Genomic DNA, 15,321 nt, shown 5'->3' with positions numbered 1-15,321 from the left:
GGGCTGTTAACAGCGGACGCCTGTTCCTGGCCGCGCCTTAACGGAGAAGATAATAACGACAGAATTGTTCAGCATGCAGGCAGCTTTGGGTGGTGAAATATTGCTTTTGGGGGCTGCACAGCCAGGACACATCAAGGCCTATTCACTTGAATCTTGGAAGTGACGAGGCTCGCTCCTCCATGCAGGACCTGGCAATGGTTGATCAGCTTCTGAGAGCTGTCAGACACCAAGAAAATAATAACCATTCCCTGCTGCTCAATTCAAGCTGAACACCTCTTTCTGAAATTACTTCAAGTTACTGTTAAGTAATGCAGACTCAGAACAATGAGAATTAGGTTAATGTATTTGAACACAGATGAAACTAACTGTCTCTATTTAAATGTTTTCAGGAAGCTGAGGAAAGATAGAATCCTCCACTTTCACCTGAAATACATACAATAAATGAATGGAAGTTTTCAAGTTGCATATAATCCCTTTGCTTTCCCAAAAAAGTAATTTATGTCAAACTTTTAAACACAAAAGGGAGAGTGAATGCATGACTTAGATTTGCCAAGACAATATAAACATCATATGTTCTTTGCTCATAGTTTCTATGCATGGCCAAATTGGGTTATATGGGTCTTTGAGGAAAAAAAATCCTACAAAAATAACCACACAAGTGTAATATATCCCTTAAAATACATTTCTTCTGTAAGCATGGATCAGTGATATTATGACACTTATTTAAAGCCCATTTGCAATCCAAACTGATTAAAAGCTCCACCAAAGTGACTGCAGCCTAGGCATAGTGGGACTGAATACATTCAGTTGCACACACAGGGAAGGGTTCCCTATTCAGCATGTCAGGAGAAGGTGCTGCAGAAACATCCTTAGATACAGCATCTCTACATGTGTGCTGCTGAAAACTTAAAAAGGAGAGAAATACTGCTGGAAGCAACATTAGAATGTCTTAATTCTTCGTTATATATTGAAAACTTGAGGCAGAGTAACTAACTTTCATTATTGTGGCCCTTTACTGTAGCAGGAAAGTGTTCTTATCAGGGCCTTGACAGTTTATCCAAACTGCCTGTTCTGCTATCTAGGCTCTTCACTCTCCTTTTCTCGGAACAACTTTGCTAGCTGCCATTTGGCCTTCTTTCCATGTCAGCTGATTTCCAAAGATATTCACAAAACAAGAATTTTACAGGATTTCATAATCTATAGCATTTTAAGCTAATAAACTTCAGGACATCTCCGAGGTATAAAAAACACCACTATGCACAGTTTATAGATTGACTAATTGAGACATAGCTATTAAATGATAGCTCAAGGTTAAACAATGACTCAACAGCCAAAAAGAACAAATGAGCTATAAAGTTAAGAGCCTCCAACCTACTCTTTCTCTTTTGCACAAAGAATTGATGCCTTTATTTTAATTAGCATATTTTATTTCTCTAAGAAGCAAAAACATAGTTAAGGATTAATTTATTAGACTATTGAAAGGGATTTAATGGAAAGCATTCTTTGCTCATAGTTTCTATGCATGGCCAAATTGGGTTATATGGGTCTTTGAGGAAAAAAAATCCTACACAAATAATCACACAAGTGTAATATATCCCTTAAAATACTTTTCTTCTGTAAGAATGGATCAGTGATATTATAACACTTATTTAAAGCCCATTTGCAATCCAAACTCTGATTACAATAGCAAATCTCAAGCTGCCTTACTTGCATGCAGTGTTAGTAGTGCTTCAACTGTTGCAACAGGATAAAGTGGAAAGCTGCAGACAACTCCTATGTCTACTATGCCAACATTAACAGGAAGAAAACGTAATTGCTATTCTTTTGAAAAACCTAAAAAGCAAATAAGATCAACCAAAACAGGATGAAACCATTCCTGTATCTTGAAATACCTGAAAAAAAGCCAAACACCTACCTGGATTACCAATTTGCCAGCCATTTACCTATATTTCCTAGCTATTAAGTAAACAGCAGAGCATAACCTGCTGTTATGCTCTGTCTAGGCCAAATCAAGCTGGGGTCAGAGTGTCTGGAGAGCAGCCAAACAGAGAGGGATCTGGGGGTGCTGATTGATACCCACCTGAACATGAGCCAGCAGTGTGCCCAGGTGGCCAAGAGAGCCAGTGGCATCCTGGCCTGCATCAGGAATGGTGTGGTCAGCAGGAGCAGGGAGGTCATTCTGCCCCTGTACTCTGCACTGCTCAGACCACACCTTGAGTACTGTGTTCACTTCTGGGCCCCCCAGTTTAGGAGGGACACAGATGCTTGAGTGTGTCCAGAGAAGGGCGACGAGGCTGGGGAGAGGCCTTGAGCACAGCCCTACGAGGAGAGGCTGAGGGAGCTGGGATTGGTTAGCCTGGAGAAGAGGAGGCTCAGGGGAGACCTTATTGCTGTCTACAACTACCTGAGGGGTGGTTGTGGCCAGGAGGAGGTTGCTCTCTTCTCTCAGGTGGCCAGCACCAGAACAAGAGGACACAGCCTCAGGCTGTGCCAGGGGAAATTTAGGCTGGAGGTGAGGAGGAAGTTCTTCACTGAGAGAGTCATTGGACACTGGAATGGGCTGCCCGGGGGGTGGTGGAGTCGCCGTCCCTGGGGCTGTTCAAGGCAAGATTGGATGTGGCACTTGGTGCCATGGTCTGGCCTTGAGCTCTGTGGTAAAGGGTTGGACTTGGTGATCTGTGAGGTCTCTTCCAATCCCAATAATACAGTGATACTGTGATCCTGCAAAACATAAGCCAAGGCTCAAGTTGGAAGCCATCACAGGCACATATCAGCATGAAACTTGCTAGTACGTTTGGAGAAGTATTGAGCTATGACCTAATTTAGTTAACTCTTCACTATGGTCATTGCTCCCTCCACCCAAATCCTTCCTTCTTTCAGCTCGCAGACATAGGATATACGCTACCCTTTGCATATTCCAGCCCCAGCCTGTGAGTAGCAGAACACTTTACGTTCTTGTGAACAGAGAAAGTGACAGAAATTTGGAGACGCGATTTCCTTTTGACTTTCTCCCTGCGTGCAAACAGCAGCCTGCCCTTCGGCAGACGAATCGTGCCTCAGGTTCCCAGCGCTGCCCACGCCTGTGGGGCAGACTGGGTTGAGCTGTGGGCGCGCACAGGCGCGGAAGGGCCACGGGCGCCTCTTCTTCTGCAGCACGGGGGAGGGGTCCTGGCCTCACCTCACGTCCGTCCTGGCAGGGCGGGAGGTGGTTTGCGCAAGGCGGGAAGTCAGCGGTAGGGGAAGAACGTGGCGAGGGGGAGCGCGACGGAAAAGGTAGGGCGATGGCCGGGAAAGGCGAACGGTAGGGGCGTGAGGAAGGGGTTGTCGAGGGTCCGGGAGCGAGGAGCAGCGCCTGGGGAGACTTAGCGACTGTGGCGGTTCGGGGCTGAGGGGGGGCCCCTTACGGGATAGGCGAGAGTTGGGCAGCGCCTGGGGCGCAGCCTGAGGGCCGGGTGCGTGTGGGGCTCTGGAGGTCTGTGCCTGTGGGCTGGCTTCTAGGCCTCGCCAGTTAACGGTGAGGGGAGGCCAGCGGGCTCGTTTCGCTCCTGCGGGGTGGATGATTGGCCTGAACACTGAGTGTTACCCGCCTTCGTACACACATAAAGAAATACCCATTTATGCTTAAGTATAAAAGGCGTTATGAGGCATTTGTTGTCATGTTATCAGTAGGCTCAGACCATTTGCTTTGGTTGGAGCCCGTTAGACCTGTTGGTGAGCCCTGGGCTGCCGCCGCGCCGCGGGGGTACGGCTCTGGAAAGCCTCCTGTCTACAGGACCGCGTTCCTTCACGGTTCCAGGGGAGTTCATTCATCCTTCACTAGGGCTTTATTTTTAGCTTTACCAGTGCCTTTTCTTGTGAAATGGTTACATGTGCTAAAATGGAGTCTTAAATAATGCAAGAGTTGGAAATGCACTAGTGGTTATGATTCTAGTGCTGTGCTTTGTTAACTGCCTTAAAAAACGTAGGCACTACTAACAGGGTTTATTTTATAGTATATCTAAAGCTAAAGCCTTGCAGAGTATTTCACCTAAGAGTATGCAGCTATTCATATACTGCCTGCTGGTTGTTACAGTGTGGAAATCATCTTGGGCTATACATACACAAACCTAGATTAAAAAAATCATCTAAACAGTAAGGTGAAAGAAATGAAGATGAGAGACAAGAAAGCAGGTACCTGAGTCAGAAATTACTTTTCTGCTCTTGCCAGAAAAGCTGAAGAAGATTAAATATGTTGCAGTTTTGTAAATACTGTGTGGGTGTGCAGAATGGAGAGGGACAAGTAATGGAACTTCTCGTTTGAATGGTTTTGTTTGGTTTATAATTGTGTACTAAAAGTTTGTATCACTGTGTGGAGAGAGCCACTAGTACCTTGTTTTGATAATGCCTGTTTTTTTGTGGTTCTCTGGGTAAGGTCTACATCTGCTTTGTGAATTGAAGACCACTGGAATCAACGAGCTTGGAGTATGTTATAAAGTACTTGAGAAAATCAGAGTTAATTTTTCCTATGTAGCATTAGCAACATACTATGGATAAGAACGTTCAAGAAGAACAATTTAAAGGAGTGATCAAGTTTACCCCACCTTTGTCCAAACAACGCTACCAGTTCGTTAAAGATTTAGTGGCCAAATACAGACCTAAGAAGGTTGGTATGCTTTTTGTTTTTACATGACCAAAGAACAAAGTTAACACTTGCTGCCTTGGGAAGATGGGAAATGTGTAGATTACCTGTTGACCTAATGATCAACCAGTAGTAGTGGAGAACCTGTTCTTAAGACTGAATCAGCTTGGCAGGCATTTAATGATCATTTTGATTTTCAGTGAAGAAATGAAATTAATTCATGGGAAGAAGAGAAAATCTAAACAATAAAAATGCTAAAGCCTGTTTTGGAGACTAGATGATACTGTGTTTAAATGTAATGCTGAGAATTTTGGTTCAAGCTGGTTTCATTGTAGTTTGGTTTTGCTTTCTAGAGCTGTTAGTTCCACATATTTACTTCATCGTTCACATGGATGTTATCTGATAATAAGTGACATTATGAGTGTGGAATTACCTGAGGCTAACTTCCACTTTCCTAAGGTCTTCTCACCTCCTTCTAGTTTGTCTTCCCCCAGTATAATAGAGCTCTTGTTTTGATACTCGTTTTGAAAATTTGTGTCTAGGTTTTTTTCTAATATATCTTCCCCCTCAGCACTTCCTCCAAAGATGCAAAAAATTGAGAAATGCCTCAGTCTTCAGTGTTTACCTTTGAAAGGGATGTTAATGGCTCAAGAATGTAATGAGAAATACATGTGCAGTGAGCTCACATAGTTGTGCTTTTAGTAGCTAATAAAAATCTAATCCAGTCTATGAGGTTAAGGCATTGTAGTTAGCTTTTAATTAGGATGTATCCAAGAGTGTTGCATCTGTATATAAAAGTTTGAATTTTCTGATTTAGGATGTGAAACAGGGACAGTGTCTCTGTGTGTGTAGACTTTGTTTACCTACAGGGCAGAGCTAAACCATATAGGAAGTATTTGGGATTTTCACACTGAAGCAAGCAGTGTGCTTCAGCCTTGCCTTAGCCTGAGAAAGAAGAGTGGAGTTTCGTTTTGTGTACTCAACTACCTGTTAAGCTTACAGGAGACCAATATCTACTACATGTCTGACATCGTGATCTGAATATTCGTAGCCTTTCCCACTGAACCTTTAAACTTTTTTAATGTGGATCCTTTGCTGCTAACCTGGCTGCTGGTGAGCCTATTCTCAGTGTTTTGGATGCAGAGTAGTACAGTGAAAATGAAAGTTGCTACAGCTTTAATACTTAATATAATGCTTGTTATTTGAGAGAATGCACCTTCATCTGGAAGACTTTCTTCAGAGCCAGTGGGGTGTTCTGCTTGTTGAGAGCTGCAATAACAGAAATTTCATCTATTTGAAACATCTTGTAGGATCTTCATATACATTTCTAAACAGAATTTCCAAATCCACATCTGGCCTGCTTGCAACTGTAAATTTTAGCTATGATTAATGATAAAGCATTTGACAAAGTTATTTTGACATAAATATGGACTTATTATTAAAACCTTTGAAATGGCTTGGAAATATGCTACATTTACACATTTTGTCTAATTTACAGGTAGCAGATTTAGGATGTGCTGACTGCAAACTTCTCTGGATGCTGAAGTTCTGCAGTTGCATTGAAGTGTTAGTTGGGCTAGATATCTCTGCAAGCACAATGAAGGAGAAAATGTAAGCTTTTGCGTTGTGTTTATTTCGGGGTTTAATTTGGCTTGACCTGTTGGCATGTTGCATCATTTCTCGTGAAGGATTTCAAAATGAGGGTAAATGCAGAAATACAAGCTTGGTGAATGAAGAGTGATCTGTTGGTAATGATCTACACCGCACCCCTGCTTGGGGACTGCTGTGCTGTAGGTACCCATAACTTCACCTAATGTAGTGGAGGTCCAGGGCACAGTGTGGCCCTCCAGATGTGTACCTCTGAAAAATACTGTAAGGATATTAATACAGTGTAGTAGTAGTATCTCTTAGTGCTCATACATGACATTATTGTGGTCTGCAAAGTTCATCTTTTTGAAATGTGCATGTAACTCTTTTTTTATCCCCACGGGGTGGAATTCGTTGTTGTTCGTCTTTTCAAAATGCAAAGGCTAGCTTAGAGTTTTATGGGTGGCTTAGAAGGCCCTAAAGTGAAAAGTTTGTGATCTTTGAAGCATGAGTCAGGCTGGTGAGGACTACCAAAGTTTCTCTGTTGGAAGCTGATGAATATGTGTGTTTTCTCTGATGCAGTATTTCAGAATTAAATATATTTAGTTTTCAGTCTTATTTAGAGAAAAAATAGGTGAATATGCTTGCTAACTTCCCTCAAATCTTTTCACAATGTGTCTAAGCCAGACTTGCTATGTGTCTAGAGTTGAGCTGCTACCTGAATTTACAAGCTATTTTACAAGTGGCTTGAGAGTACTGCTGAATTAACTACTCTGCTTTTTCTGTCCCATTTTAAATGGTCATTAAAAGTGTTAGAAATTATTCTTTTTTTGTGCCTTGAAAGTTTTTAACCTCTTCGAAGCTCTACAAGGTATTGATGTAGATAGTTAGCTAGCTCAGTGTGTGTTAGCTAGCTCAGCGACATACACAAGATTATCTTGCCCTAAGGTCCTTTCTATGACACCATGTTCTTAATGCTTTTCTAGGCATATGTTGTCTCCTCTTCCTGTTGATTATTTGCAACCAACTGAAAGATCATTGACTGTTACCTTGTACCATGGTTCAGTTGCCCATAAAGATCCTTGCATGCTTGGTTTTGACTTGGTAACATGCATCGAACTGTGAGTATTAGGCCAACACACTATGTTGTTTTCAGTTCATTAGGAGCCACTTGGGAATTTTGTCCATACTTTAAACGGACTTGATCAAACATTTCAAGCAGAAGAGAAGTAGAATGTTTTATCTCCTAATTTTTCTTACAAGAATTTAAAATGGTGCTAGCTTAGGGTGGAAAAAGGATAGTAATGGACAAGTAGAAAATGCAACAGCAAATGTTCTGAGGGAAGAACCTTCTAAGCTGCCATTTAGCCACAGTGCCAGGGCCAATATTACAGATCTAGGATTGAAATTATTAGGTACAGATAGGGGGTTGGAGGTTTGCTGACTGGTTAAGAAGATTACAATATAGTGGGGTGTTTGAAAAGGCATACATAAACTTCTCCTTTACAGAATAGAGCACCTGGAAGAATCAGAACTGAAGAAGTTTCCTGAAGTGGTGTTTGGTTTTATGGCCCCAAGCATAGTTGTGATCAGTACTCCAAATGTTGAATTTAACACGTTGCTTCCAGGAGTGACATTATTCAGGCATCCAGACCACAAATTTGAGTGGAACAGAGCGCAGTTTCAAAGCTGGTGAGTTGACTGAATGTCATGAGCAGGCACTTTTCAGTGTGCAGTAACCGTCAAATAGCCATACATTTTCAGACTGGTTTGTGCATGTAGCTTGGTATATTTTTCACACATACTGATCTGGTGAAATGGTTCTTTGTTTTTGGGAAAGTTGAACATGTTCTGTGGGTTTTACAGTTGTGATGGCTGTTAATGTATCTTTATTACATTGGAAGATAACTGTTCAGTGTGATCTGAATAATTTCTCTTGTCTTAGGGCTCTAGAGACTGCTAGGCACTATGATTACGCAGTGGAATTTACTGGCGTAGGGCACCCACCAAGAGGAATGGAGAACATTGGGTTTTGTACCCAGATAGGTGTCTTTGTTAGAAAATACCCTCAAACTGGTGGATTTGCTCAGTCTGAGAAGTCAAATGAAACAGTTTACAAAACGGTAAGTATTACTTTCTTCCTTTGGGAAAATGAATAGAGGAACATTTTCTGTATCCTGGCTGTGCAGGTGTTCTTACTGTAATCTGCTGCTATTATCCAGTCTTAGCTCCAATGAACACATACCATCAGATAAAGACTTTAAGCCCTCGATGTGTGTTTCCACTTTTGTAAAGGCCCATAACTTTGAGGTTCTTTGCTGAACAGCAATATGGATAATCATTTGTATTGTAACATGCTGTCACCTGTCATCTACTGTCCTTTATAGACATGTGAAATGCTCTTCAATGCTCAGCAAACTTGTAAATGCATCTTGGTGACTGCCCTGTACTAGAAATTGCCTTGGTTATCTTCTGCCACATGGTCATTATGGAAGAGTTTTGATGTAGTTTCAGTGTAAGAGAGAGTTATCTCTTGTGTTTCTTATGAAACCTGGACAGTTGTATTAATTATTTTTTTAATTTATGGGAATAAATCAACATTCTAACCTCAGTGCACATCTTAGTTAATGAGTGGGAATGAGACTGCCTGCCCAGCTGACTTATTTGCCTTGGAGTGCAGAACAGACTGCAAGTTCACAGATTTTTGATGTCACAATTTATTTGTTCATCGTTCTCTGCATCTGGGAGAGGATATTTAATGTTTTACTCTGATAGAGACAGCTGCAGTCCTTTCTGCCAGGTGAGGAGTTGGTGGTTTAGAATCTATGTATCTGTGGAAGTCATGATAAGTAATATGGAAAGTAATTATTAAAAATTAATTGCAGAGCTTTATGTTGCCTCATCTGCAAGTGTATCTTGCACATAAACCTGATTTTATCTGTTTTTGTTACTGGCTTGCCTAATTGCCACAGTAGGTGCAATACATAAGAGAAAACTTGGACAACAGAACTTTGATTTTATCTGAAAATGTTTAAGGTAATAAGCAAACAAGAAGCTCTTTATCAATCAGTCGTTAAAAATCTGAGCCTAGGATAATGATAAACCTTTTATGTGTTCTTGTATGTTGTAAAGGTCTTCAAAGCAGTGTATCCAAGTCTTAAAGATGAAAAGTACCTGCAGAATATTCTGGTCGGTGAAGTAGTTTTCACAGCGCAAATCATTAAGCAAAGTCTGCTGAACCGTTTAACGTCAGAACGTGAGGAGCGTCATGACAATCCTACTGAGGAAAAAGCACAGCTCCAACCTTGCTTTTCAGAAGATATGAGAAAACTGGATGTTAAAAGAAGTATGGAATCATTCGTCAAGGGAAATGTGGTTTATATACCTCTTAAAACAATATTTTCTTTTCCCAAAGTGAATCAGCTTTGTGGTACTTTTGAGAAGTTATGCAAGCTTATTGCTGGCAAGGTCAACCTGAGCAGTGATGGTTATGCTCTGATGTTAAGTACTGAACCTGAAGACGAAGAGAATTAGGTTGCCAATATCCCATCTCAGTTAAAGTAAGCAAGTATCTTGTAGTAGCTGACAAATGATTCGTTTTGGGTGCTAACAAGAATGGTTTAGAAACAAATTCAAAACTGAAGACATCAGTTTATTGAATATCGGAGAGATCTGCATTTAAATACAGTAAAAAAACCCAAACCCCAACCACCACCACACAGAGTGTACTGTGAGAGTCTCCAGTATTCTTACTAACACAGTTTACAAAAAAGAAAATACTACATGTGAATATGGTTATATTCCACTTAAAATAAACACAATTATAGAACCACTAAATAAAAGTGGTGTAACTCAAGTCAGAATAATAAATTACTAGGATACAGTTTTATTAAAAGCTTGATTTCCATATAAACTTTCCTCTTATTTTAAACACCTGCTCAAGCAAGAAAAGAATTGGTTTCTAGTGAACAAAATACCTCATCTGTGGCAGTTAGGTAGAATAACTCTGTGTTATTCTTCTAACATGGAATACAAATCTGGGCTATGGAAACTTCTTTAACAACTACAGAAGAAGCTGTACACTGTTCCTTAGAAGTCTCTCTTCCTCAAACTATGCCTGTTTTTCCTAACAAACTTTAGTGAGCTACCTTCTAACCACTACTGTTTTCAGTAGACTTGTCCACAAGAGTAGCAGTGTTTAAAAAGTACTGAAAGCAACTAATTCAGTCCAATTTTGTGCATCTTCTGGCTTGCAATAGAATTTCTTTTGTTAGAAATTAGTTGTGTAATAAGAGAGGAAACGATCATGTTTGGGGAGATGTGTAGAATCACAGAATGGTCTGGGTTGGACGGGACCTCCAAAGATCCTAGCAGTTACGTGGTTTCTGCTTAAAATTGCTGTGAAGGACAGAAATGGCTAATACTACACTTCCCTTAACAGCAGCTACAATACAGTCTTTGTATTAATTACTTTGCTCCTTTAACTACTTTAATGATATTTTATATAATTACAGCTAGCATTATAATTAGCAGTAGGAAATAAAAGTAAGTACAATAACTGATAAACAGCTTATTTATCATATTCAGTAACAGCACTCTAGCTTTAAAATCTGAAACGTTCTTGAACACAATGTGTTTTAATAATTCTGCTATGGATTTCTGGAAAACAAAGCTTACTTTTCCTAGTGAAGGTAAGTGTGGGCTACATACACTTCAGTAGTAGTGTTAGACATCACTCTGAGCAGAACTTAAAGTACTCAGAGCTTTCAAAAGTGGCCACATTATTTTTGTCTTTAATTCAAGCCTGATAATGAAACTAATGGTGACAAAACTAGGGTCATTTGTAGTTAATGATTGCATATATGAGACAAATTGCTTCTCTTGTAAATGAAATATAGTACATTTGTCAAGGAAGAAGTGTTCAACAAAGCTGTTGCATGGTGAGACTTTTTCAGAGTGCAGAGTACACCTACAATAAAGTGCTCATCTTAACCTATACTGATAACAGTATAGATATTTACCTAGTTTTAAAGCAGAAGTTGCTTAGTAAATAGCTTAATCTCCTTGTACCTCCTCAATCCTACAAGGCACATATAGAACACAAACAAAGCAGTAACCAACTGTGAAGGTTTAAGCTACAAAAGGAAAAATTCTAAGTGGTAGTAAACTACTGACTGGGTTTGTAAACAGTACCATCCCATTGAATCTCAAGGTTCATGCATGATTGAAGTGAGTTTCTGTGGAAACACCTTTTCAGCTGCAGACTTAACAACTGGGTCAGCTTTCTTGACAATACATCTCTGTGCCTTAGTATTTTTATGTGCTATATTTAAGCCTCTAGACTTGATTTATGTTTAGCACAACTGATTTCTAGCTGGTTTAGTTGCATTTAGTGTTGAGTTTTTTTAATACAGTTGAAGTTCACCGCTACTGTTTATTCACACAATGAAGTTATGCACAGTAGGCTTTGGTTATGTTAAAAACACAGCTGGGCTGTTTTGTGGAGGCCTTAATTTGGACTGGATAGTAATTTTGACTTGAGAAAAGTATTTGTTTTAAGACTAAAATGACAGGATCAAACTGAGTGATTTCTTCAGGTTCATTTAAGACCAGCTTTTAGAAGCATTAGAAAAGATTTGAACAAAGTATATCACATATGATCTCATACATAAAATACTGAAATAGGACTCACTTCATGCTTCCACGTAAGTTTCACACAACTTAAAACACAAATGTTTCCACTAAAGTCAGGTAGAGCTTACAAAAACAGTTCAAGTGCTCACACAAGCTATACATGGCTAATCATTGCCTTCATACCACAGATGAAGCTCTATGAGTGAGAAACATTCTTTTACTTCCCAGAAAGATCATACAGAGTTCATTTTTACTTTCCCAACTCTTGAAACGGAGCAAACAAAATCAGGAGTGGCAACAGCAGAGCTTCTAGTTTTCCTCATTTGGTGCTCTAGTCTAGCGTTTTATCACCACCTGCTCATATGCTCCAGATCCTACTCTGAAAGAATTGTCCAAAGAAGTTAGTATAGTTCCAGTTTAGAGGAAAGCTAAACAGCAAGCATTACCGATTAGCAAACTTATGATTTAAACAACAACCAACCACCCTGCCACCCCCAAAATGAAGACACAAAAACATCTCACAACACACCCCCCTCCCCAAGTGAACAGCTAGTTCTAGAACAGCTGAAATGTCAAGGGTGGAAAATGTGTATAACTACCATGACACTAAGTGGCCTGCAGTTCAATGCATTAAAACATTCTAACTCTTCATAACTTCCATGGCTAACACTTCAGTTATGTTTTGGAACTACATCTTTTGTTTGAAAACCTGACAGTCTAGTCCTTTTGGTGCTTCTGAATGATACAGAAGAGAAAGATACAGAATAATCACTGTATAAGATGCATTTTCATTTAGGATAACCTATGTTCAGGCTACATACCTGTTTGGTAGATGATGGCTCCCAAAAGAAGTGCTTCCACCAGGGCCCACAAATAATCTTAAGCCTTCTTCTAAAAACCAAGCAAATGAACATATTTTACCTTCCTAAGCTAAAACTGAAGGCTGCCTAAAGCTACCAGTTTTGTAACTCATACTTTCAGATGCTAGTGTTTGTAGTAATGAATAACCAAAGTTCATATGGTATAGGTTGGAGGAGCTACCTCTGTTGTAGATTTGCCTCTTTTCATGGTTAAAGTAACTCTCTGAAAAAGGTATTCAAGTCATGTAAAGATCTTTAACTTCTGGGGGCCAGGATGAAGCAGAAAATGTAGTGATCCACATGAACAGTTCTTATGATTACAAGCAACAGGGGCTATGAATAGAGTGGATTTTCCTAAGGCCTGTGATATGTAAAAGCTTTGTCTGGGCTTCCTTGTTTATCTCCATACCTTCTGCACTTGAGTCTAAGCTGAAATCTTGACTCTGCAGTATGTTTTCAACTATATCATCAGCATCAACTCTGGTAGCATCGACTCTCTTCAGCTGTGACTCCACAGAGTCTTGCTTTACAGGGTGTCTGCAAAAATACATAGTGCATTTAGAAGCAATACAGAAAATATGTTTTCCTTCTGCTAGATATGGTTTTCAAGGTAAAGGTACCTGCAGAGCTTTTCTGATGGTGCATCTTTAACTGATGTATCAATACTAGCTGCAGTTACTCTGGTCTCAGTCTCTTCACGTGGCTCTAGAATGCTTCCAATTCCTGTTGAGGTACTACCCACCGAGGTGTTTCTTCTGTGGCAGAGGTCAGACAGACTGGATGATCTTGAGTGACATGTGCTGTATCCTGTTGGCAAAGTACAGGAGAGCTAGGTTAGCTATGCTCTTGACAGCCAAGGTCATGACTTACACATTAGCAGCCTAAAAGCAGAATTATGCTTTGTTGTCTTCTAGAGACTTTGAAAGCCCTGTGGATGAAGCGTGTGTGTACCAGCTAGGTGAGTCACTTTGGGTTTAAAATTTGAGCACAGGCTGTTTTCTTTCTGTTCTAAATAACAAATAAAATGACTCTTTGTCATTATTTCCCCTTAAGCTTTTGGAGCTAAGTCTCCATTTTAAGTTACTTGTTTTTACACACAGAATAGGTAAAAATCTTCTTCATATATGTCATTTGGAAGGAGCTAAGGGAAAAAAGCTGTCTCACATCTAAAGAGATAATTCATTGTGCTTCTAAGTGGGGAAAAAAATGGTACCCTTTCCACACCGGAAACTCCTAGGAAAAGGCTTTTAGTTTCAAAGCATTTTTCAAAACATCTAAATTACACTTATTTTGTAAATAAACCCCAACAACATTTTTCCCAGCTACCTGACAGCTTTGACTGCTGACTTGCATAGCTTGACGTTCTGGAATGTCCACATGCACCAAGTTCATCTGGAACCGAGGCACTCTTCGATGACATATCTGCAACATGGGCAGGTCAGACACTTGCTAAAGCCAGCTTTGTTATTATTTTGCCTGTAAACTTGATTGGACTAAGATGTCAGATTTCCCAGAGGGATTAGGGACTTGATAGAGATTTTCTACAAACTCTTTTTGAAGATTCAAATGGTGCAAAAATACTCTGCAAAAATCATTATACATTTCAGGCCTACTAAAATAGAGTACCACTGGGTTAGAAAGATGCTGGTGTGGAAGAGATTGCTATGCTTTCAATAGCACCACAGTAGAATGGTGTTTTCTGGATGAAAAGGTTAAGACAACTGAATGTGTGTTCAGGGTGGAAACTAATAATGTAAGAGCCTGAAGTTCATTAAAAAGAGAAAAATCTTCCCTGATCAAAACAACAAAAAAAAAAGACACCATCCCCCAAATTTTAAGCTGCAATAAAGTGGTGTAATAGTATATTTTTTGAGTAATTACATTTCAGAGTAACCACTTTAATTTTAAACAATACTTCAAACTTCTGCAAGTCGAGATTTGCTCAGTTATGCATATCCCTATGATTCAGAAGTTGAAAACTAAGAGCCAGATTAAATGCTCAGTCAAAATACAAATCCCAGGTGAAATGTGTCACACAGAAAATGATATATGTTAAAAAGAAGGCAGACTATCAACCAAATGTATTTTCTTTCTTTTCATTAGATAAACTTAGAGAAGTAAAATGAGATTCCACAGATGTTATCTCGGTGACTTTCTCAACAAATAACCAAAGAGAGAGTTCTTTCTATGGGCTAAGTATTAACATCTCTAAGATCTGAAGTTTTCTCCTTGAAGCTATGAAGCCAAATATTGAAGAACCAAGATTAAGAGCATTGTTTTATACCTGATATGCCCAGATGTACTACTTTCAAGTTTTCTCCACCTTTCCTGTCTTCATGCAAAGATTCTGATTCTCCAGCAATTGCTATAGACATTGCTGTGGAAGGAGGTCTGTAAGAAAAAGGTAGTTAAGATTTACTATTCTTTTACTGTAGTCTCTCCAAACTGATCATCACAGATTTATCTATTCAAGGAAGCTGCTGTAATTAATACTGTGCTTAAACTGATTAGTCTGCTAAGTTTGTGTTTTGTTTTCTGCTGCCTATTCATCTGCTGAAAGGGAAAAATAAGCTTTCCCTGTTAGCTTAAGGACATTTTACAGAATTCCTCTATCTGCTCAGT

General features: G+C 39.7%; 2 protein-coding genes and 1 long non-coding RNA gene across 5 annotated transcripts in view; 2 read left to right on the top strand and 1 right to left on the bottom strand.

Moving 5' to 3' along the window:
- Positions 1-4,368: 4,368 nt before the first annotated feature.
- Positions 4,369-9,968, top strand: HENMT1 (HEN methyltransferase 1). Its single transcript, XM_064147104.1, has 6 exons — positions 4,369-4,642; positions 6,117-6,229; positions 7,192-7,326; positions 7,715-7,897; positions 8,151-8,328; positions 9,338-9,968. The coding sequence occupies exons 1-6, from the start codon at positions 4,526-4,528 to the stop codon at positions 9,737-9,739; spliced, it is 1,128 nt and encodes a 375-aa protein (XP_064003174.1). The 5' UTR covers positions 4,369-4,525; the 3' UTR covers positions 9,740-9,968.
- Positions 9,837-15,321, bottom strand: part of EEIG2 (EEIG family member 2) — a 30,242-nt gene continuing 24,757 nt past the window's right edge. Inside the window, exons 6-11 of one of the 3 annotated variants that reach the window (XM_064147103.1) lie at positions 14,984-15,090; positions 14,026-14,121; positions 13,320-13,506; positions 13,109-13,236; positions 12,661-12,730; positions 9,837-12,213 (exon numbers count right to left, since the gene is read on the bottom strand). In XM_064147103.1, coding sequence (XP_064003173.1) covers positions 12,198-12,213; positions 12,661-12,730; positions 13,109-13,236; positions 13,320-13,506; positions 14,026-14,121; positions 14,984-15,090 — 604 coding nt within the window. In that variant the 3' untranslated portion in view covers positions 9,837-12,197. Of the gene's footprint in view, positions 12,219-12,660; positions 12,731-13,108; positions 13,237-13,319; positions 13,507-14,025; positions 14,122-14,983; positions 15,091-15,321 lie in introns of all 3 variants that reach the window. The other 2 variants (XM_064147101.1, XM_064147100.1) reach the window with 2 other exon arrangements.
- On the top strand, positions 13,196-14,996 carry LOC135177309 (uncharacterized). The gene is made up of 3 exons (XR_010303030.1): positions 13,196-13,657; positions 14,022-14,136; positions 14,803-14,996. It is a non-coding gene; the product is annotated as an uncharacterized LOC135177309 (long non-coding RNA).

The sequence above is a fragment of the Pogoniulus pusillus genome, chromosome 8 (assembly GCF_015220805.1).
Source record: "Pogoniulus pusillus isolate bPogPus1 chromosome 8, bPogPus1.pri, whole genome shotgun sequence".
Lineage (NCBI taxonomy): Eukaryota > Metazoa > Chordata > Aves > Piciformes > Lybiidae > Pogoniulus > Pogoniulus pusillus.
The sequence above is the reverse complement of the archived record's forward strand: the minus strand, read 5'-3'. Positions and strand labels throughout refer to the sequence as shown.